General features: G+C 42.8%; 2 protein-coding genes across 20 annotated transcripts in view; both read right to left on the bottom strand.

Annotated features, from left to right (window-relative positions):
* Nucleotides 1–24,512, bottom strand: part of MYRIP (myosin VIIA and Rab interacting protein) — a 418,438-nt gene that overhangs the window by 82,723 nt on the left and 311,203 nt on the right. For both annotated transcript variants that reach the window (XM_050780367.1, XM_050780368.1), the window contains exons 4-8: nucleotides 16,618–16,754; nucleotides 11,000–11,080; nucleotides 6,866–6,963; nucleotides 6,597–6,677; nucleotides 3,746–3,889 (exon numbers count right to left, since the gene is read on the bottom strand). In XM_050780367.1, coding sequence (XP_050636324.1) covers nucleotides 3,746–3,889; nucleotides 6,597–6,677; nucleotides 6,866–6,963; nucleotides 11,000–11,080; nucleotides 16,618–16,754 — 541 coding nt within the window. The remainder of the gene's footprint in view (nucleotides 1–3,745; nucleotides 3,890–6,596; nucleotides 6,678–6,865; nucleotides 6,964–10,999; nucleotides 11,081–16,617; nucleotides 16,755–24,512) is intronic.
* RPL14 (ribosomal protein L14) overlaps nucleotides 1–24,512 on the bottom strand; it is a 575,215-nt gene that overhangs the window by 272,872 nt on the left and 277,831 nt on the right. Inside the window, exon 1 of one of the 18 annotated variants that reach the window (XM_050780450.1) lies at nucleotides 18,565–18,568. The exons of 14 other annotated variants lie outside the window; for them this stretch is intronic. The gene's annotated coding sequence lies outside the window, so the exon portion shown is untranslated. Of the gene's footprint in view, nucleotides 1–4,668; nucleotides 4,673–7,362; nucleotides 7,367–11,538; nucleotides 11,543–18,564; nucleotides 18,569–24,512 lie in introns of those variants that run through there. 3 more of the 18 variants (XM_050780435.1, XM_050780457.1, XM_050780464.1) reach the window with 3 other exon arrangements.

Below are 24,512 nucleotides of genomic sequence, written 5' to 3'. Positions count from 1 at the left end.
TTTAGTAAACCAAAGGGAAATCCCATGAGACTCTGGCTTGTGCCTCTAAATGTCTTCCTCAGTGAAAACAGCCGGTGGCCACGCCTGTGTCCTGGGTGGACTGAGTTCATTCCAGTGAGCTGATGAGCCAAGCGGGAGATTTCCCTTGGGAAGGGTCATGGTTGTTTATTTGAAGCTGCTTTCAGCCAGTGCTTGGCTGAGGAGTGTGGATGAAATCCCTCTGCTGTCCTGCTGCTGAAACGGGAACACTATTGGCTGTCATCACTGTTGTGCCCACTGTTTTGGCTTATGATACAAGAGCCCACTGTCCTACATCTCTAATGATACACAGAGCATCTCTGGTCTCTAGGAGGTGGGAGGGGCACTATGTCCAGTTTTAACCATATGCATGACAAGGAGATCCAGCGACCATCTGGTGGGGAAGCAGGCATTCCATGTCCGGAGCTTCCCAAGGGAACAGGAGACAACGGAGTGTAGGAAATGCTCAGAACCAGGAGACCTGCAATCACTTAGTTCCAGTGGCTTGGGGTAGCTATGATTCAGTTTACTCCTTTGTCAAATGGGGACAATGCAGGGTGCTCATATGTGGAGCTAAGGAAACAATGTGTGAAAGCCCGCTGCATATAAAATTTATATAAAGAAAAGGTATTGTTCCTGTGTTATTACTATAGATACCTGACTATCACTCCATTATTAACATTACTATTCAAGCTTTCTGTGATGACCCCCTTCCCATGCCTCTCTGTTCACCGGATTTACGTGAGAATTTTAGTTACTGTGCAGAACTGCAGTCACCTGATGCCAATAGGAAGAATCAGGAAAGGTCTGTTTCTGGGGAGTGAGGTCTTTTTAGTGCAAGGGGAAATGAGACAGGGTCAGAGAAAGAGCTTTCAGCTTCTGATAAAGGAAGAATGAGACAGCCCCAAGATGCAGTGAGTGGATGGAAATGTTCTAATGGGTGAGTTGATATCTTAGAAGAGAAGCAAGCTGATGCCATCTGGCTGTGTGTGGGAAGGAAGGGGAGAGGGCACTGGTGAGGACCCACAGTGGGGTTGGGCTGGTGGCAGCAGGTGGTCTGGGAATTGGAGCAGGTGAGTAAGTGATACGCCAACAGCTCTGCTCTCTGGGCCTGGAGCCTTGCTGTCCAAAACACAGTGAAGTACAGCTCATAACTCATAGGGGATACCTTGAAGATATAGTCACCCTTATTTCAAAATGTAGAAATAAGTTAATAATAGAGCAATAACTATGTCCACGTCTCATTTAGTCACCCGCCACTGCCACTGTGCCCCTTACCCCATTTTCTAGCCACATAACCACTATTCTATTTCTTGAACATACCAAGTTCCTTCCTGCTCAGAGCCTCCACACACATCATTCCCCCTGTAGTAGTGCCCTTCCTCTTACTGCTCCCAGACCTCTCATCTTTCAAGTCTTGGTTTCATGTCATCTCCTAAAAATGGTTTTCCCTGACAGCTCCCTAACCAAGCATCTACCTGTCCCCAGCACTCCCTCCCCTCCATCCCCTTGATGACAATTCCTGAAATACATACCCCTGTGTTTTTTGTTGTTGTTGTTGTTATTTACTTGTTTATGGCACTCCTCATGTTTCACCATTAGATGGTGGAGTCTGCTGTATCTGCAGAGACCACTGTCTCTGTAGCACTGATACGGTCTGGCGGGGCCCCACCCAAAACTTGTCTTGAATTGTAGCTTCCATAATTCCCACATGTCGTGGGAGGGACCTGATGGAAGGTAATAGAATCATGTGGGCAGGTCTTTCCCATGCTGTTCTTGTGATAGTGAATAAGTCTCATGAGATCTGATGGTTTTATAAAAGGGAGTTCTCCTGCACATGCTCTCTTGCTTGCCACCACATAAGATGTGACTTTGTTCCTCCTTCACTTGTGTGGCCTCCCTAGTCATGTGGAACCATGAGTCAAACCTCTTTCCTTTATAAATTACCCAGTATTGGGTACATCTTTATTAGCAGCACAAGAACAAACTAATACAAGCACCTAGCACAGTACCTTGCACATAGTGGAATCTCAATAAAGACTGTGTTGGCCACACAAGGAATCCTCAGAGCCATCCTTTAGGGCAGGTCTTATTATTTCCATTTTACAGACAGGAAACTAAACAGTTGTTCAAGGTCTCATACCTAGTCAAGGGCAAGTCCAGAATCCTACCCCAGGAGTGGCAGAGACAGAGCCCAAGCTCTCTGTTCTTGCCTCTGACTCATTGACTCATGGTTGAGTCTGGGGTGCTGTGGGAATTTCCACTTTCTGGAACTCCCCAAGACTTGATACTTTGAGTTTGCAGAAAATATTTCAGAAAGACCCCAAATGCAAGGTGATGTCATGCCTGCAGCCTGAGCCCAGGAACTGCAGCTCTGATTTTGTGACCAGTCTGAGTGACAGGCTATTTGAAGGACTTTTGCTCCCCTGCTCCATCCAGGAGGATCCCTTTCCACTCCTTGCTGGAAAGGCCCCTTGTCTGAATTCCAAATCCATTTCCATTCTTAATCTTTCAACTCAGCACCCAATGATGAACTGTCTCCCATTATCTCTTTTTTTTTTTTTTTTTTTTTTTTTTTTACCAGCCTTACCCGTGTCCCCTCCTGCCTTGCTAACCAGATTATAAAGCTCTGGAGGGTGGGCATGGAGTCTTCTATTTGTTTTGTTCTCCTTGGTGCTGAGCATACGCATGACAGCAGCAGTAAAACAAGCTGACAGCATGTTGACAAAGAAAGGTTCTGCTGATAAATCAATGAAGTTTAATCTCTGATAAAGCCATAAAGATACTCCTTGTAACCCCTGTGCATCTGGCAGTTGGCGAGGACAAGGGAGTTTATGTAGGTGACCTATGCTGATCCCTTGTGGACTGCAAGTCTACCATGTGCTGCTTTGCACACCCTTGTTTTAATCTGCTCATGCAGGGATGAATGCCACTGGACTCCCAGTGGGGATGGGGTATGCCCCTGGCCTTGCCTTTCCCATGCCTAACTTTCCAGTTTTGAAGTGCACCTGGGTGCTGCCCTGTCCCAGACTGTGAGCACCTATATCTAGCAGAACCAGAGCCCTACTGGCCAGTCCCTTGGTTTCTTGCAGATCCTACCCCACCCAGCTCCTTCCCCAGCACTTTGCACATTCTCAACTGGGCTTACTCAAACCAGTAACAATGGATGTGACAGGCTCAGCAACTCTACTGCAGACAGGAGCAGCACCAAACCCCTGGGTCGTGGGAAGACCACTGAGCTCTGTGACTCAAGGTGACAGACAGAAAGGTTGGCTCCACACTGTGACTTCCTGTGTCCAGATGTGACCATTTTGGTGGTTGAAATAGCAGTGGCAATGTTCTCGTGGTCACTTTTCAGTTTCAATAAAGCAAGCAATCTAGGTTATAAGAATACACACGGTCCTTATAAAGTTATTTCTCCCCACTGGACTCAGTACTAATTCTTTTCAGAATGAAAAAAAAATGCAGCCTATCAGCATTTGTATGTTTCCTAAATTGGTCTCTGTGTAAAATCTATTTCTATAATTGTCAATAGACCATTTGTGTTTTTCTCTCCTCTCTTACCCTCCTGGCCCCTGACACACACTCACTTTCTCTTTCAATTTCGCTCCCCATCCTTTTGAAATTTTACCCTGGCCAGTGGCCACCTGATTCAACTACAGAGGGTTAAATGTGTGCCCCAGACTTGCACATGTGGAGGATAGGCCAGCACTTCTTGGGGACTTACCCAGAGGGCAGCAGGAGTGCGGTGGCCTCCAGGGGATGCTGAGGTCCCTTCATTTGCCACTTTTGTGCTGCCACTCTGGGGATGTGGCCATCCTGGCTCTTCTTCCACTTGCTGCTCACTTTTGCTCTTCTGTTTTCGTATAATCTGGGGAGGGGAGGACAAAAAAGGGGCAAGTTATTAGAGAGGCCTCCTGATGCTATCTGGGGTAACTGGGACCATCTTTGGAATATTTTTTCAGCCACTTACAAGCTTAATGTCAACAGAACACTAGGCTGTTTCAAATCTGCTCTATGAGAAACCAGTACAACTATAGCCTTGAACATACTAAGCATTCTACAGTTTGCAAATAATCCTTTTATGATGTTAACAGCTTCTTCTATTTATTAAGTGCCTAGCATGTTTCAGACCTCACGTTAGGTATTGTGTAAGCTTTACCTCACTTAATTCTAGAAGGTACATACTGTAATTCTTTCCATTTTATAGATGAGGAAACAGGCTCAGAGACACTAAGTTATTGGATAAGGCTACACAGCTCATAAATGGTGGAGCTGGATTTCAAACCCAGAGCCTCTGGTTGTAAGTCCTGACTTTAGGAAGCATCTGGAAGCCCTATCAAGGGGCTAGACATCAAGAGTCACCAGAATGGCTCCAGATCCAGCTCATTTGCACAGTCATTTGGACCTAGTGAGTCCATCTGTACCAAGGTCTCTGGGCTTTCAACTTCCTATAGGCAGGAAGCAGTCAAGAAATGTGCTAAGCCACCAAGATGAGCATATTCTTCAATGTTCCTTTAGGCCAGACAGGAGGATAAAAAGGGAAGTTGAGAGCCCAGAGAACAATGAACTGAGGTGCCATCTCCCCTGGCAGGGTGGGGACCCAGCCATGTTGCCCAGCAGGATTTCAGAATTGCTGAGGACCAGTGACCCCCAGTGCCTCCCATTCTTCCCCTCTGCAGGTAGGTGGGGCCAGTGCTGTCTCTTTGTCCCTCTTCAAACATTGCATGTTGGGTACATGGGGCGGAGATCATTCGTTTGCTTAGTTTACAGATCTCCAGCTAAAAAGGAGCTAAAATTGGATCAAATGTACTTTGAATTGTGATGGGATGAGACATTTGGGGGTCTTTGGGTGTGGTGAGTCTACTTGGCATATGGAAGGGATATGAATTATTGTGACCAAAAGGGAAGACTGAAGTTTTTCAACACTTCCTGCATACAGCACTTTGTTGTGTGACTCTGCAGACCCTCCTAGTATAGGGAGATTCTACATCCCAGCCCTTGGCTTTGGACTCGATGTGTGACTTGCTCTGGCCAATGAGATGAGAGGAGGGAGTCAGTAACTGTAAGCCAGAGCTAAGCCTCGGCCTTAATAAGCACTGTGTGCTTCCTCTTGCTGGCTTGTGCTCCTGTCATGGCCACAGGCAGCTGATGTGCCCTCAGTTGGGACCCAGAGTGAACATGCTGCAGCCGACTTTGTCCCAACCCACAGCTGGAAGTGCAGCCACTGCAGATGTGTGAGCAAGAAGTAAATTGTGGCATAACAAAACATATATACAGATAGTCCTTGACTTAGGATTTTTGGACTTTATGATGGTGGGAAAGCGCTGTGTATTCAGGACGGCATTCCATAAATTATATGAGCTATTAAACACTATTATAAAATAGGCTTTGAGTTAGATGATTCTGACCTGTTATAGGCTAATGCAAGTTCTGAGTACATCTACGATAGGCTAGGCTAAGCTAGGATATATTAAGAGTATGTTAGGTGTATTGAATGCATTTTGACTTCTGATACCTTCAACTTAGGATGGGGTTACTATCTGGACTTAACCCCATCCACTGTAAGTTCAGGGGCGTCTGTATTTGGTCTTTGTCCCCATTTCCTGGCACAGTTTAAAAAAACATTTGCAATGATTCGAGTGTTAGGAGTGTCTTTGTTATACTAACAAGGTGATTCAAGGTGAGGTCCCTAGATAACTTCAGGATGGCGGCAGGTTGCCAGAAAAGCCAACTACAGTGCATGATTAGAGGGCTCGGAGCAGAAAGACTAGAGAGTGCGTTCAATCAGGTAATCAATCATTTAATCAATCATGCCTACATACTGAAACCTGGCTAAAAACTCTGATGCAACAAGGCACAGAAACCTTCCTAGTTGGTACATACATCGATGTGTTGGTGGAGTGATGTTCACAGAGAGGGCATGGGAGCTCTGTACATCCTGTCCCCAGACCCTGCTGCTCTCTGTATCTCTTCATCTGGCCGTTCACCTGTACCCTTTATTTTAAACTGGTAATGGTAAGTAAAGCAGTTTTCTGAGTTCTGTGAGTTCTAGCAAATCATTGAATTGAGGGTCCAGGGTCGTGGAAACTCCCAAATTTGTAGCAGGGTAAGGAGAAGTGTGGTGGCTTGGGGATACCTGAAACTTGTGGCTGATGTCTGAAGTAGTGGCAGTCTTGTGGGACTGGGCCCTTAAATGTGGGGTCTGCACTAACTGCAGGAAGAAGTTAGTATCTGAATGGAATTTCAGTTCTCAGTTGGTGCTGGAGAATTGGTTGTGGAAGACAGAAAGATCCTTGTCAGAAGCCACAGAGTTTTGGGGTGGTTGGTTTCTCAGAAGTAATTGACAGGTACACTGTGCAAGGGACAGCATAGGGCACGGAGCTAGCAGGAGTGACTGCAGAGCAGTGCAATACATTCCCTCTACATGGGTCCGCAGGGCACAAAAGGCTAAAGTAAGAAGGCACAGAAGATACAGTACCAGAGACACTCCTCATGTTTCATCTGCTACTTGCCAGAGTCCCTACTCCGGGCCCAGCCAGGAAATTGCAGCCATCCCACTGCCAGGGCCCACCTACCTTCTGCAAGATTGTCGTGGCCAGTTCCTCGGTTAGCTCCTCCTTGTGGTCCCGCAGGTAACTGGCTTCGTTTTGCTTGTCCTGCGGAGGGAAGAGAATGGCTGTGTGCTGTGGGTGGACTTGGGTTGACTCGGCAATCACTTTGCAAGGAGAATCCTGACCACAAAAGCAGAGGGATTTCCTGATTTCCTGACAATCTGCACTTTCTCCTGGCAGCCAGGACCCCCACCCACACCTCCCCCCACAGAGAGGAGCAGGAGGGGTCCTACCAGGCTGTCCCCATATGCTTCTGCTTTGGAAATTGCTTCCTCAATGGCCTCTTCAGCCACCCGTAGGGCCACAGCCAAGGTGTCCATCACACTATGTCCTAGACAGGAAACAGAACAAAGAGCATTTCTAAAAGGGAATGATGAGTAAAATGACTGTTCAAGCTCTTCTGCTTAAATTCTTCAAGGGCTCTGGGATAAGTTCTCAGCTGCTTACCATAGCGCACAAAGCCCTCGCCCTTTCCACCTGCCTCACAACTGCCTCCCATGCATCATTCACATCCCGAGCCCCATATGCAACAAATTATTTCATGCCTGCTGTCTCATTCCTCCTCCCTCCTAGTCTCGTGCTCCATAACTGAGCTGGTTCCCATGGACCCCAAGGCTTGGCCCAAAAATTCCTCCTCTAACAAATCTTCCCAAATCCCTTCAGCCTCACCCTTTGCTTGAGGTCTGTCCCAGGTTCTGGGCTTGCTTTCATCATCCAGAAAGGCTCCATGCCCCGGCCCCTTCCCACAGGTCACTTTCAGAGAACGAGAATTGATCACATTCATTGTTGTATGAATATGATCATACAAAAATGAAGGACTGGTCCAAGCACACAGAATGGCTTAAAGATGACTGAACAAAAGGGCTTAATATAAGGAAATAATGGTTCTTCATCCACTTTCTCAGATAAAGATTATGCTTTATTTTGTCCATATAATGTATTACTGTGATGATGGGGAAAATGTTATTAAATGTACTAAGGACATTGGGCTGTGCATATGACTTAGTGCAGATATAAACTCTATGGTTTAATTTTTTAGACTATCAACCAGTATTAACAACATTGGCCATAGCCACATGGCAGGCCCCAGGCCCAGAGTTTCACATACATGATCACAGTTAATTCTGTCAAAAATCCAGTGGTAAGTAGGTGCCATATAGGTACAATTTTACAGATGGTAAATTTCAAGCACAGAGTGGTTAAATAACTCACCCAAGGTACACAGCAAGACAAGAAGGCTAAGATTTGAATCCAGTTGGATTCCAATTCCTTTGAATTTGAATTTGGATTCCATTCCAAATTCCTTCCAATTCAAAGCCCTTGATTTTAATCACAAAACTGACACGAATACAAGCTAACATGATTTAAAAATATCGTGCTACCATATTTTTAGTGGACATTTTTTTTTAAAGACATGGCAACAAATGAGAGAAAATAAAGGACTTCCCCAAGTGAAGAGTTCTTTTTGGAGCTAAGTGCTGGGAAAAGTTCTGTTTCCCTTGAGATCCTAGATTTTAGCTTCTTACTTGTGAGAATTTCTATCATCCTTCTCTTAGTTTTCCCTAGAAGTCCAAGTCACATCACATGCAGGAATGTAGGTCAGCAAGGGCTGGGTACCTGGGCCTCCTTTTCCCCAATTTCAAACTCCTGTTTCCATTTATCGTCTCCTACTCATATATTATTTAACACATGCAAATCTCCTGTAAGCTGTTGAAAATTCTTTGTAGAATGAAACAGGGTGTGAATACCTCAATTCATTAACTACTCAATTAAAAAATAATTCAAGCTTCTTAGACTCTTAAGGACACAGATGTAGACAGAAAGTATCATTTGGCAAACATAATAAAGTCTCTAAACAATCCACTTAAGGTCAAAGTGATCTAGCTAGCTGATGAGTATGTCACAAGCCAGCTATGACAGTCATGATAGAGCCACATAGGGGCAGCTCGGCCCAGGGCTCTGCACACCACCAGGTAGCACAGTCTTTCCAATGTTTTGATAACTAGAGCCTACATGATATAAATTGTCATCACACACACTAAGAGCTCCCTGGTGGTAGACACTGTATCTCCCCTCTCTCTTCTTCAAGATAGTCACCAACGTATTTTTCACAGAAAATAGTACAAATTTTTGTTGAATCAAACAAATGTTTACTGAGTACCGTTTGTGTGCTAGACTCTGTGATGGCCCCAGTGACAACCTGATGGACAAGCTGAGTCCATGCTTTCATGTACCTTCCAAGATATTGGGTGATTAGACATATAAGTAACCACTAAGAGACATGCATAACTATCCGTGTAGACTCCTGGAAGGTAGGCACCTGGAGCTGTAACTAGGAAGGCTTTGGATGCTATGATTATAATTCTTAGATGAAAGTGATGTGGAACTCTGGGTAAAAAGTGAAGGTTCAGGTCAGTGTTTCAGAGAGAAAGGTTGGCAAGGGTTGGGGGTAAGATTAAGAAGGTAAAGTGGCCAAAGTTCAGAAGACCAGCTAGATGGTGGGATGGTCAATGTGTCAATGTGGCTAGGCTATAGTACCCAGTTATTTAATCAAACACTAGTCCAGGTGTTACCGTGAAGGTATTCTTTAGATGTCGTTAACATCTACAATCAGTTGACTTCATGTAAGAGTTGTCCTCCACAATGTGGGTGTGTCTTATTCAATCCTTTGAAAGGCCTTAAGAGCAAAAACTGAAGTTTCCTAGAGGAGAAATTCAGCTTGAAGCCTGAAGCAGCAACTCCTGTCTGAGTTTTCAACCTGCTGGCCTACCCTGTATGTTTGGGGCTTGCCAGTCCCCTGCAACTGCATGAGCCAATTCCTTAAAAGGAATCTGTGTGTGTGTGTGTGTGTGTGCATGTACATACATATATATTTAGTGTATTGGAGAACCCTGCTGATACAGATGGCCACTGAAATTAACACTAATACCAGAGAGTTTCGGGCAGAGAGGTATGAAGGATAGGGGTTTAGAATGGAGAGAAAAGGGTAAGATTGAAAACAGGGCTGACAAGTACTTTTGTAGCTTGGGGGAAATGAGGAGAGGGACTGAAGGAAACATATCTCTCACTGGTGGACCTAAGTGGCTAAAGAGCTTGACTAGGACAAGTTGGGGTTAAGAACCCTATAGGATCTTCAGGTGCTAATGGCCAAGCATTAGAAATCTGAGCCTAGAACTCTGGGATGAAATCAAGGTTGGGCATTTCTGGCTCAGCAGCAAATGGAGGTGCACTTGAGGTCGTACAATGGTGTGTGGTAACCTATGGAGGAGCTGCAGGTAATAAGGATAACAGTGGACAGAATTTTCATGAGAAGGCACCTGTATTAGGGTTCTTCAGAGAAACAGAACCAATGGGATATATATAGATATAAAATAGGAGATCTATGATGGGAATTGGCTCATGTGATGAAGGAGGCTGAGAAGTTCCATGATATGCTGTGTGCAAGCTGGAGACCCATAAGAGCAGTGGTATAATTCAGTCCAAATGTGAAGGGCTGTGGAATGGGGGAGCTGCTGGTTTAAGTCCTGAGTTAGAAGGCCCAAGAATCAGAAGCTCTGATGTCTGAGGGCAGGTGAAGATGGATGTCCCAGCTTCAGAAGAGGGACAGTAAATTCACCTTTCCTCTGCATTTCAGTTCTATCTGGGCTTTCAATGGATTGGATGACACCTACTCATACTGATGAGGGTAGATCTTCTTTTCTCAGTCTATGATTCAAATGCTATTCTCTTCCAGAAATACCTTCACAGACAAACCTAGAAATAAAGTTTTACCAGCTATCTGGGCATCCCTTAGCCCAGTTAATTTTGACACACAAAATTAACCATCACAGCCCCCAAAGAGAGAATAGAGGGTACAGATGAGCTGTGGGGGTCACAGGAGGAAGGCAATTCAGGGGGCACTGATTATCAATGTCCATTACTTCAGACAAAGAATTGAAGTGATAAAGTTTTATTTGAAATTAGAAGTTTGTTTTGCTTTTAACCACTGCTCTAAGGGGGCAATTATATTGGTATAAAAAAGTAGAATTTAATCAGTAAATGATACCTTCTTTAAGGGAATATTTTAATAAGAGATGCACAAGTGAGTGGGTTGATTGATATGTTCCAACTCCAGAAGAATATTTACTAGTTGACTGTAAAGTATCCATGGTTGGGAATGAATGCTGTTCCCTTGGCCACACTTTGGATGGCCATATGATGGATTCATGCAATTGGCAATAATAAGTGACCCAGGGAGACTCACACGTAGTAGTAGATAGTTGCATCTGGGGTAACAATGCACCTGGCGGGCCCTGGCAGTACCTGTACCTATAGGTGTTTCTATTCCTCCAACTTCCCAGTAGCTGTAAACTCTTAAGCAAATTTACCTTCTGACTGCCTATAAAATGTTGAATCACTGCCAGAAATGCTTCCTTCATTCTCCAGGTTTGACTCAAAAAGGCTTCCTCCTGGCAGGGTAGGAGTGGGAGAAGAGAATGAATATGATTATCAAAGGTCTTCAGTGAACACTGATGCCCTGTGTCACTGAACTGGCAGACTGCTATTACACACTTGGGTTGTTAGCCTTGCAAATAGGTTTAGGGACTCATGAGTTCCCACAATAATGCTAACATTTTTGACCCATTGCTTTTTTCTTCTCACACTGATTTCTGGTGCAGCATTGCTACCAACCCCAACTTTCTTCCCATACCTTCTTTGCAGGCAATATGGAGTCAAAGACAGAACAATAGACTAAAGTCTGAGAAATGTGAGGTCAATTCCTGGACCTGCAAATTACTGGTTGTGTGGCTTGGCATGGCTGCATCTAGAATTTATTTATTCATCCAGCAAATAGTCTATGAGCATCAGTAGGTGCCTGGCTTCAGCCTAGGTATTAGGGGCACACTGATGAGCAAAGTTAAACCTGCCCCCACCCCACCCTGACAAGCATGAGATTCTCATGTGGGAAATTCATTAATCAAATGCTTATAAAAATACATATGAAATTATAGATAGGTTAAGTGCTTTGATGGGACGGTTCACCGCCCACTGAAAGTGTTCAGCAGGGAAGACGGACCTAAGCAGTGAAGAATCAGCCAAAGGGCGTAGGGAGTGGGAGAACATACAAGGCACAGCAAACAGCTTGCACAGAGACTGGTCCTGGGAGGGAAGGGTGTATCTGAAGGCCTAAATGAGAGTCAGCGTGTCAGGGCTGCAGAGAGAAAAAGCAGCTCTGGTGAGGTGACCTGGGGACACAGGCCATGCAGGTCATGGTGGCCACATCAGTGTTTGGATCTTTATCTCAACCACTATGTGAAGCCCTTAAAGGTTTCACAGAGACGACCTGGTAAGATCTGTGCCTCTAAAAGTGCACTGTGGCTGCTGTGTGGAGAATAGCTTGGAAGGGGGAGAAGGTGAGTGTAGACTGAGGAAGGGCAGACGATGGAAGCTCTGAATGCAGCTCACTTTTTTAAGTTGACCTGTGATGGGAAAGAGGATGGCAGGACAATGAGTGGAGGAAAATGCAGTCAAGGAGGGGTTTAGAAAACAGGAGAGACTTGGGTGTGTTTATAAATCCCAGTAAAGACAGAGATTGAATAAGCAAGAAGTGAACTTTAGACTTTCCTGGAAGGTGAGAGGGATATCAAGATGCAAGACCAAGGGGGAGCAGGAGGCAACAGAGAAGGCAGACAGCACTCCCACTGCAGCTGCATGCAGGGGCAAGTCCCTGCCTGGCATGCCCTGTAGGCCATAGGAGGGAAGATTTGAGGTTGCCTGCTGAGAGGATGGGGAAGGCCATGGGAAACATAAGGGGAAGGGAGATGTGAAAAAGTCTTTGGAAGACTGACCTCACCAGAGGACAAGCCCTAGTTTTGTATGACTTTAAATCTTCTAGTAAAACACCTCTCTTTCTGTTTCCCTTTTAAATTTGGAGGTGGGAGCGTTGGTGTCATTTAGGATGATGTGATTTTCTTTCAAGGGCAGAAAGGGGCTGAATTGTTCTGGAAAGCATGGGCTAAACAGCCAGAAGACATGAAGCCACTATTTTTCATGAGTTGGCGGAAACTCTAATTTCACGTGGCTCAGCATTTTTAGAAAACCACATTTGTCCATCAAATCCCAGACGAAGCAATAGAACTCTTTAAGAATCATGTCAAAATTAGATATAGAATGATAATAAAAGCAAGGTTTATTTTTCCCATTTATTTATCTAACACTAAATAAAACCACATATTATTTATCCAATTGTCTGAAGATTAAGTATATTAATAATGGCAACTTTTACCTTTTTCATGTAGTGCTTCTTTTAGGATAACTGTTAAAAATGTCATATTGTGTTCTCTGTTCTCACTTATAAATGGGAGCTGAACAGTGACAACACATGGACACAGCAGGGGGAACAATGCATACTGGGGCCTGTCAAGGTGGCAGGGGGAGGGAGAGCATCAGGATAAATAGCTAATACATGTGGGGCTTATACCTAGGTGGTCGGTTGATAGGTGCAGAAAACCACCATGGCACATGTTTACTTATGTAACAAACCCGCACGTCCCGCAGATGTATCCCGGAACTTAAAATAAAATTAAATTAAAAAAAAATTCATGCTGGGTCTATCAGAGAAGCCATGTGAGCACTCGTTACCTTTGGACATTATTTCATTTATAAATGTATTTACTTATCTGACTTCTCCACTAGAGTTTGGCTCTGAAATGGCAGGGTCTTGCTCATTTCTTCACTTCTAACATCTTAAGCCAGATGGGCACATAGTAGGTGTTCAGTAAATATTTGCTGAATAAATGAATACATCTTAGATTTGTCTCATAAAACAAATAAGAATTCTTTTAGGGCTAATCTGGTCACCTGCTGTGAGCTGCAGGAGAAGGAGTAAGGTTAGCTTGGGAGCACTGCTGAGGAACTGATGGCACTACAAGGTGTGTATGTGATGGGTGATATGTGAGATTTTGTGGATTGAAGCAATCTTCAATGAATTTATTTATTTATTTATTTATTTATTTATTTATTTATTTATTTGATGGAGTCTCGCTCTGTTCCCAGGCTGGAGTACAGTGGCGCAATCTCGGCTCACTACAACCTCTGCCTCCTAGGTTCAAGCGATTCCCCTGCCTCAGCCTCCCAAGTGGCTGGGAGTACAGGCGAGTGCCACCATGCTGGGCTAATTTTTTTGTACTTTAGTAGAGACGGGGTTTCACCATGTTGGCCAGGATAGTCTTGATCTCCTGACCTCGTGATCTGCCCGCCTCAGCCTCCCAAAGTGCTGGATTACAGGTGTGAGCCACTGTGCCCGACCTGAATTGAGTGGTTTTATGGCAAACTACAGTGGTCCGCATAATGAAGACGTTCTGTAGGTGAAAGGAGTTTTATACTAAGAGTCCTGGAGCATAGCACATGCCTTGTGCAATACAGATTTTGCGTATCATGTTCTGACAATTAAAATTCTGAAAATAAGTACCATTAGATAGAGTTGGAAGAACACTGCTGAACTAATTACTCTGAGTTCTAGCTGAGGCTCTTGTTCTCAGTCTTGGCTGTACCTTAGAATAATACAGGCAACTTTAAACAATATGTATACTGGATTCCACCTCCAGAAATTCAGCAGTAATTAATGGGGGGTGGACAATGATTTGGGGTATTGGAAGGTTTTTTTCAAAGTACCCTTGGCGATTCTAATGTGTAGTCATGAATCGAGGATGGCAGATGACAAACCTACAAAGGGTATTGGGTAACAAGCAAAAGCTAATGAATGGCTCTTGAGTCATCTCACACAACCAGGAGGCTACTTAAGCCCTGGAAGATTTCTCCCTACTTGAAGTGTAACTAAATTTCCTATGTAGCTTGTAGAATAGATTTCGTTGTTTTATGACCATGGCTTTCTATATTTGAGTACCATCTCATAAATTGTCTCCTGTCTGCCTGTCTTCATGTTTCTCCAGAAGAAATCTTCACTTAAATAGAGATATGAATAGTATTAAAGCAACTGATTATCATATTTCTATGAAGCGGCTTGGTATCCATAAAATGCTTTGTTTTTGGACAGGGTCTTTCTCTGTCACCCAGGCTGGAGTGCAGTGGCACAATCATGGCTCACTGCAGCCTCAACCTCCTGGGCTCAAGTGATCTTCCCACTTCAGTCTCCCAAGTAGCTCAAAGGACAGGTGCATGCCACCACATCTGGCTAATTTAATTTAATTTAATTTTTTTTTTTTTTTTTTTTTTTTTTGTAGAGACAGGATCATGCTCTGTTGCCCACGCTGGTCTTGAACTCCTGGTCTCAAGTGATCCTCCTGACTCAGCCTCCCAAAATATTGGGATTACAAGCATAAGCCACCATGCCTGGCCCCATAAAATGCTTTTAAGGTTGAACTAGTACAATAATGAGGATATAAGATGTGCCAGGCCTTGAGCCACGCTTTGAGAACACAGATAAACAAGCTACCACCTGCATATCACAGTCTGGCAGGAGAGGCAGCTGTGTAATCCTGAATGCAATGTGATAATGTGATAAGTGCTGTGATTGAGGCTCAGATGAAGAAAGTGGTGAATCACAGAGGGCCCAGCACCTAAAGCTGCTTCAATCAGGGCAGATATTTATTCTTAGCAAAGAATTCTCCTTTGAAACTGATCCTTGTAAATTTCAAAGCCCTGCAATACTAGCCCACTTGCGATTCATGCCTGCCTTCTCCACTTGTGGAGACTTAGAGAGAAAGGGAAGGAAATAAAAATTCTGCTCTATTCTACAGGGTTTTCCACATGTTTGCTTTATTCCTCAATGTGCATTAAGTGGTAAAGAACACCTACGAGATCTGAATTTGTTGACATTTAAAGGGGCATATTCAGCATACCCGAGGATGTACAAGAGAGGAAAGGAGGATGGGATGCAAATGAGTGAGCCGATTCTATTCATGGACCTTCTTCAGATCTCTCTCTGGGTTGAAAAACTGCTAACAGTATGACTTTTAAGCTTTATTTCTTCTTTGCCTCCATTCCTACAGAGCTTTTAGAGAAATTGGTGAAATGGTGATAAACATAATATGTGGAAACCTTTAGCACTGCTCTCTTAGCTATAGCTTTCCTGAGCAGTTTGAAAGACAGAGATTCTAATAATGACAACAGAAGACCCTAATGATTCTCCATGTTTAGTGCCTCCATTCTATTTTCCCCATTGTCTAAGTGGCTGGCATATTTTTAGGTAAGACACAACCAAAGACTCTATTGAGAAAACGACGTAAAATAATGATGGTGAAAAAGCTCCAAATTAGATTTCTTCCTTGTTTCTCATGGATAAAAAGCATTTACCTGTGTTAGCCAAGTGATAAAAAAAAAAAAAATCTGCCACTAGATAGAAAGAAACAGACTTTTTGGAAGGCATGCTGTCCATATTCTGACTACCATTCTTTTCTACTGGCTGATCTAATAGGACTAAAGAATATAATTTCTCATTCCAATGAACTTGGTTGTCTCAACTGTATAAAAACAGCACAGGTAAAAAAAAAAAATTCATCCTTCAAGTTTCCTGGGAGGAAGCGGACACTTTTCTCACTCTCCCACCACATCAGCTTCTGGGCCATACGAACAGAATTTTGGAGTAAGAAGAAAGGAAGGTGGAGGGCATGCCCTCCAGGGACAGTTGTAGTCTCTCTGTAGCCAAGGGCAAATGACTTTCCAACGTTTTAATTATTAAGGGATGATGATCAAGAATACCTAATTTTTGATCTGAGATTAAAATAATCACAATTTGCAGAAGTACTTGGTGTTCACAGCTTCTAACTTATAAGCTCTAGCCCAGTGGGGATGCTGGAACCAAAAGAGTCAAAACTTAGCAGAGTCTCTGGCATCCGTCCTTCTATTTCTGCTTCTCACTAGTGCCGGATAGTTAAGCAAATTTATCTGTCCCAGGTGAGTGTGCTCCAGTGTTCAGGGCCCCTGAGCCAGGCCTTCTACCCACCAGCCCACCAAAGACTCCTAGAGTGGCAGGAAGTGAGAGTACCTAGAATGTCGAAGCACGCACCACTCTCCAGCCGGTGCTTCCTGTACAGGTTCTTCAGAACCTTGGCACTGCCAAAGCGCTTGAAGCGGCTCTTCACATTATTGTAGAACCATTCCAGAGACTGGGCCCTCAGAAGCCTGAGGAAAACAGAATTAGACAACAGAAAATTAGAATTACTAAATGGTGAATTGGAAAACTGCTACAATGCTTCACAGCTCCATCCATCAAGATGTGAAGTTTATTCCCCTTGAATCTGTGCTGGCCTTGTGACTTTCTCTGACCGTAGAAAATGGTGAAAGTGATGTTGTGTGAATGCTGAGCCCTGCAGTTTCCTCTCTTGCTGCTCTTGGGAATCCCACAATCTTTATCACGTGAGTAAGCCCAAGCTTGCCTGTTGTGTGATGAGAAACACTTGGCCCAATCATCCCTCTTGCCCCAGCCAGTAGCCAGCTAACTCCCAGACAGGTGAAAGAAGCCATCGGCCAATAGTTTGGAGACAAATGAGTGACTTTAGGTGCGACCAGGAGAACCATCCACTAAGTCACTCCAAAGAGCAAACCAATAAATGCTTGACATTTTAAACCACGAAGTTTCAGGGCATTTAATAGTAGGCTTTATATTTAATATTCTTACTGTATTAACAACATTTCTAATTCATCTTGCAAAAATAAAAAGCACAAGGAAGATAGCAAAATTCTCTAGCCTCTTCCTCATTCAGATTGAAGCACTGTGAGAAAGTAGTTTCCTGGTTAATGCTACAATGGTTGGTATAAAACATTGGCAAGATCCAGGCTGGGTGCTGTGGCTCACGCCTGTAATCCCAGCACTTAGGAAGGCCGAGGCAGGTGGATCATTTGAGGTCAGGAGTTTGAGACCAGCCTGGCCAACATGGCAAAACTCCATCTCTACTAAAAATACAAAAACCAGCTGGGCGTGGTTGCACATGCCTGTAATCCCAGCTACTTGGGAGGCTGAGGCAGGAAAATCAGTTGAACCTAGTAGGTGGAGGTTGCAGTGAGCCGAGACAGCACCACAGCACCGCTGCACTCCAGCCTAGGTGACAGAGTGAGATTCCATCTGGAAAAAAAAAAAAAAAAAAAAAAAAAAAAGGAATTCTTCTCTTTTATGCCTGATGAGAACAAATTTCTAAAGCCTTTCCATTTTGAAAACAGCTGTTTTTCTTATTATAAATGTAATAATACACACTCATTTTAGAAAATTCAGAAAAGCAACAGGAATATAAAGGCTTCCAATTCGATGGAAGGACAATTCCACATTTAGTGGCTCTTCTTTTCCAGACCCCAGTGAAACGTGAGAAGATATCCAAAGATAAAAAACAATCTATACAAGGAAAGAATCGGGGTGAGAGCAAAATCAGAGATTTTGACAATGATAGCCTAAAGGTAACAAAGAACAGTGTCTTTCAGAACAGATGGAAGAGCTTGGACTCTAACTGGAAGGCCCAATTTTGAGTTGGTTGATTCAGAGAGCAGCCTTGGATTATGACAGTACTCACAAAGGTAATTTAATGGTTGTGTAGACAATAATGAGGTCTTTTGGTCCCCCATCCCTACTCCATAACAAATGGGCAATTGGTCTGAGGATGATTGGTCTTAGGCCCAAAAGATAAAGTGGTTCTCTTTTGAAGTTGAACAATCTACTTTAGATTTAAGACTTCAATATGGAGATTAACACCTTACAGTGAAGCTATAGAGTTTGGATATTTGTCCCAGTTGCAAATCTCATGTTAACCTGTGATCCCCAATGCTAGAAGTGGGCCTGGTGGAAGGTGTTTGGGCTTTGGAGGCATATCCCTCATGAATGGATTGCTGCCTTCCCTGTGGTAATGAGTTCTCACTCTATTAGTTCACTCGAGAGCTGGTTGTTGAAAAGAGTGTGACAACCCTCCTTCTGTCTTGCTCCCTCTCTCACCATGTGACACACAGGCCCCCTTGCCTTCTGCTATAAGTAAAAGTTCCTGAGGTTTTTACCAGAAGCAGATGCTGGCACCTTCTTGTAATGCCTACAGAACCATGAGCCAAACAAACCTCTTTTCTTTATAAATTACCCTGCCCCAAGTATTCCTTCCTAGCAACATAAATGGACTCATACAGAGGAAGCCTGTCTTGTTTGGCATTGGGGGAGCCCCTACATGCCTGCCCATCAGATGTCATCCATGTATACCAAAGCAAAGCCTGTCAATTGCCTGCTTAACTCAGAAACTTGGAGCTCTTGGTAAGCACCTCCACCTTTCAGCCCTAAACTCTTTCCAAAAGAGAGGTCTATTGGGAATACTTATCTACCCAATGGCAGAGGAGGCCCATGTTGGTTACCTTTATTCACCAAGTCCTTTTTTCAAAAATATGAATAGATGACAAAAAATCACCAGCCATTTGCAACAATCCAATGGCATAAGAAGAAAGAACCAAGATAAACTAACAACAAGTAACAAAGGACAAAAAAAGATAACTCAGGGTACTGAAAGTAATTTAAACTCTAATTAATGTCCATAATGGTTTGAAAAGATACTGCATCCGTGCAACAGGCTAGGGTGATGTGAAATATATGTAGAAGATAAGCAACAACTTATTGGAAATAGAAAACAGGATCAATAGAAAATTTAGCAGAAGTCCTAAAAGTTAAAACCAACATAAATTTTCTAGAATGTACAATAAGAAGGCAAAAATATGGAATATACAAGAGAAAACAGACATGGGGGTTCAATTCAGGAGGTCCAGTATCTAACAGAATTCCAAAAAGGAAGAAAAGAGAAAATGAAAGAGAGGGGGAAAAAAAATCAAAGACATAATAGAAGAAAATTTCCCCAAGCTAAGAAAGGGAAAAGTCTTTAGGTTAAGAGGGCCTACCAATTGCCCAAACAATAAATGGAACATAAAACAAAATAAAGCAGACAAACCTACCTTGCTACATCTTCATGAAAATTCAGATCCTCAAAGATAAGGAGAACTTAGGGGCTTCACACAGAAAAAAATAATATTTTGCAAAAGGATAAAAATAATGATGCTAAAATTTGTAGTCAATAACAATGAATGTTAGAAGACAGTAGAGCATAAATTTTCTAAGAATAAATGGCATGAACTTAGACTTCTATGTTCAGCCAATCCATCATCACAAGAGGGCAAAATAAAGACATTTGCAGATACATAAGATTGCTTTCTGGAAAAGAAAATTCTCAAGGTGTATTCCAGGAGAACCAAAAGCCATCCACGAAAGAGGATCTTGGGACTCTAAAAAGAAGGAAACTGTCCCAGGAGTACAATGGAGAGAAGTCCCAGGATTGTGCAGCAGATCTGGAAGGCAGGCAGCCAAAATGGGGCATTCAATAAGTATATAATTAAGAATCTACTTGGATGAAGAGAAATGGTGAAGAAGGAGCCACATCTTTCTTTTGCCAACAAGAATAAGGAAAGGCCATTAGAAGCTTTGGGAAAATCAAAATCAAAACCAAAAAGAGCTCAAGAAAATATGGTCTAACTATGAAGCAAATGAAAAGTTGTATGATTTTGTAAACTAATTGAGTGGAAGAAGAAATATGATGACCCATTTTTCTTCAAGGAGCCCACGTGTTACAGCCAAGATTAAGTATTTTTTTTTCTCTCTCCATGAATTTCAAGTCATGACTTTGGTCTCTAGAAGATAATATTTATATAATTTAGAAACTACTTAGTTTTCACCCTATTTATAGACAAAGCATAAAAGGATCACACTGTCAAGACATTTGCATTTGTTATTGAAAGAAAAATTAAAAATCATTGACAGCCTGATAGAAGCCTGGCTGTAAAGAGAAAGAGGAATGACGAGGGTAGTTCAGAGATGCTAATTTCCCCATCTTGCAGAATGGAGTCAAAATCTTACAGAATGCAGTCAAGACAGACTGTGTAAGGTATACATACCAAAGATAATGGTTTCGATATGCTAAAGTCATAAAGGTCACCAGCATATAATAAAAGTTTTAATAAAACTTCCAAGGGGAAGGTAAGGAGATAGGAAAAAGTGAACTATTCATAAAAGTCTAAAGCTGACTGATCAATAAACAGCAAGATAAACATATTATTTAGGATTATTGTGGTAGCCCCCAGAAATGTTTAAATGTGATTCCCTGGGGGCCTGGGACTTGGCAAGGAGTTGGGGATATGAAATCCTTTTAATATATTTTACTGGCTGAATTTATTTTAACCAAGTACATGTGTTATTACAAAAACTGAAATAAAAACAAGCAAAAGAAGATTCAGAAAACTACCCCAAGTTCTACTACTGGAACCTGACATTAGATGAGTGTTCTTTCAGACTTCCATGCAAGGTGGTTTATAATCAGCCTACACAGAGATTGGGAGGGATCCTGGAACTCATGGTGGGGGGTGTGTGTGTGCATACATGCATGCAAATGTGCATGTGCTCATGTGTATGTGTGTGCATGCATGTGTATGTGCATTTGTGTGTGTGTATTCATGCAGGCACACAGAGAAGGCAGGGACCAAGAGGTCAGTCTAAAGCTGGTTGGTGCTGAAGGGGCTCCAGGGCCAGAGCAGCTCTGAGAGACCAAATTTTTTCACAGAAAGGACGTGCTCCCTCTTCCCACAAAGTTTAGCAGACAGGGGCTGTGGGGCAGCAGCAGGGCAGCCACCTGGAATGGCCAGGAAACAGTGATGGTGGCAGTGGGGAGGTGCCCCTTTTAAATGGTGAGTGACTTCAATGAAGAGAAAAAGCCACAAATGGGTTTTCCTGAGCAATGTTCACACTATCTTTTAACAAACATACTCACACTGGCTTTGATCTTGCTGTTCCCTCTGCCTATAATACAGTTCCCCATAGATAGTCTCAGGCTCAATCCAACACTTCATTCAGGCCTCTGTGCAAATATCACTTCTCTTGGGAGGCCTTCCCTGACGATCCTTGCAAAAATGCCACTACCATGCCAACATGTCTGTCCTCTTACTCTGATTTTTATTCCTTATATTTTTATAGAATACTTCTTTGTACCTATTTAGTGATATGTAATTGTCTATGATTAAGTAATTATAACAATAATCACTATATCAACATATTGACAATTAATTATTAATTTGTTTGTTATCTATAGGCTCAAGGACATAGGCTCAAGGAAGACAGATTTTTTTCCCACTCCTGTATCCCATGTGCCTAGACCACTAAAGTGCACCTAGTAGTCACTTGATAAAATCCAGTACGTGATGGACAGACATTGTTTTATAACTTGTTTTTTCCACTTAGTATTCCTGATTGACTGTAATGTTGTTGAAGTCTCCCATGACATCTTCAGTCACCTCAGAGTTCTCCAAGGTATGGACACAGCAAGCTTTATATAACTGATCTCCAATCTTTGAACCTTGAATCCTTCCCATTTCTTCTGCATTAAAAACGGTTCTGTGATGGATATGCTGCCAGCTAAACAATTTCACATATCCATAGTTGTGGATCCTAAAAGTAAAGCAGCCAGGTTCAAAGATGCGACTTTTTCAGAAAGCTTGCACCAATTTACACTTCCCACCCATGGTGTGAGATTCTAAAGTCCCTCTCAAAGTGGCCTCACATTAAAGGGAAACCCCTGAAAGAGTCGCCAACTTGTCCATGGCAAAGCCCACTTCTGGTCCCCAAATGCAGCTCAGGAAGGAGAATGAAAGAGCAGAAGGCAAGCATTATCTTCTCCCCTCTGGTTTGGTTGAAAAACTGAAATTGAAATTGAGAGGTTTGTCTTCCTCATTGAGGGAGAAAAAGCACTTATCTAACACAATATACCAAATGTGTAATTTCTTTCACATAAAACTTCATCATATAATCAGTATCACTGTTATGAAAAAATGAGCACAATTTTTTGAGTGCTTGCTCTGTCTGCCAAAAGTTTTCCTTGCATCACCTTATTTAATTCTTGCAGAGTACAGTGCAGTGGTAGGCACACGGGTGCGGGTGCTGGTGAAGTGGCCCAGGTCCTGGCATTTACTAAAAGTGTGGTCTTGAACACATGACTTAATCCCTCTAAGCCTCAGTTTCTTCATCTATAAGATGGGGATGATGACAGTAACCACCTTATCAGGCTGTTTTGAAGATTAAATTATATAACATAAACAATAAGGTGCCTGGCATCAGAACAGGGCTTGATAATTTCTTCTAATAGCTCTAAAATGATGAGTCCTCTCTTTCACAGATGCATAAATCAACATGCAGAAAGAGTGAGTTCCTTGCCCAAAGCAGCAAACTCTTGAGCAGGGATTAAAAACTGGGAGCTTGCAATCATGCACAAGTACTATTCACAGGCACCCAGCATGAATAGAGACTCTCTCTCTCCAATTTATTTTACTATAGAATTTTAATTTATTATAAGAAGCATCTGTCATTTTTATTTAAAAAAACACTGATAAAGCTATTTTCAGAATTTAGGATAATGTAACAGAAAAGAAAGGAAATACAGAAAGCCTTGCTTCTGGAAATCACACCCTCTGGGCCTATGATTTATTTGATATCTTTAAAAGCACAAAAGAAATGCAACTGCAGAAGAGAAATCTTCTCCAGCCTCCTTCTTCCACACACTGCCCTGCTCTCTGAGCAGATGGTCACCAGAAAGGCTCAGCTCTGCAGCTGGAAGGGTCCACATGGTATCAGTGGAGGACAGTTGTTACTGTGCCCCTCATTCTTCTAAAAGGGACATTTCTTTTCCTTTTGGGACACTCCTCCCTCCCTCTCCAACTTAGTCTATGTGGTTCTGGAAGGCTGGGTACCACTCCTGGCACTAGTGTTGATGGTCTCATGACTCACACTTGCCATTGGGGTTGAGCTGGGAGCTTCTACTGGAGGTCTTGGTAACAAATGCCCCCTTTCTGCAGGGCTGGCTCCATGGCAGAATGAAAGCCTAGAGGTTCAAAAGCAGATCTGACAATCGGGAGGGACAGGATTTTGTTGATATACTTAGAACACCTGTATCTACTCAAGCTTAAAGTCAATCCCTGGACTTTACCATTATATAAGCCAATATTTTCTCTTGTTTGTTCAAGGCTTTTTGAGTTGAGTTTTTATTATTTGCAACCAAGAGTCCTAATATCATGTTCTAAGTTCTAGACAGCCCGAGAAGACTTCAAGTGCATCATCAGATGAGTTCTCCATTCACTGCTTATACCAAAACTCTACAGCATTCCGAAGTATTTTAATGAACTTAAAATAGAATGCCTCAGCTTACTTAAGTCTCAGAGTGGAATTAGGGCACCAGCCTGGAGCTGCAGGGAGGTGGAAGACAATAGTAAATCGTGGGGAATGATCTGTAAAACCACAGGCCGATTTGGAGAGCAGAAAACTTTTCCTTAAAAAGTAATGTTCTTTATGTCACATACAAAAATGATAACATGTGCGAGATAGATATGTTAACTAGCTTGATTTAATTATTCCATAATGTATATATATCAAAATATCACATTGTACCCCATAAATATATACAATTATTGTTTGTCAATTTAAAATAAAATTTAAAAAATAAATTTACTTTCTGCCAGGAAAAAGTAGTAATGTGTTTTCAATTATGATTTGACTTAGAGTTAATGTAGAGAGCTTTTCTGGAAGCTCTTCCTTGGGGCTTCCAGGAAAGGCTTAGTCATGATTATCTTCATTTGATATTACTGATTTTATTGCATTTATTTAAAAACTTATGGCTCAGAGGAAACTCACAGGATGCATGTGGCTCATGGGCAGAGGTGCGGGGAACAGGCTGTGAGGACCCCAGCACGCCGGGTGGACTGGCTAAGTGTACAACTCCCTGGCCCACGCTCAGGTGTCTGGTTTCCGACTAAACATGCACAACTGCAGGCAAGGCTAGATCAGAAGAATCTTTATGTCAGCATGCTGCTGAAATAGAAGACAGGGTGGAATCCTGC

The sequence above is a fragment of the Macaca thibetana genome, chromosome 2 (genome assembly GCF_024542745.1).
Source record: "Macaca thibetana thibetana isolate TM-01 chromosome 2, ASM2454274v1, whole genome shotgun sequence".
Taxonomy (NCBI): Eukaryota; Metazoa; Chordata; class Mammalia; order Primates; family Cercopithecidae; genus Macaca; species Macaca thibetana.
This window is presented reverse-complemented; position numbering and strand designations above follow the sequence as displayed.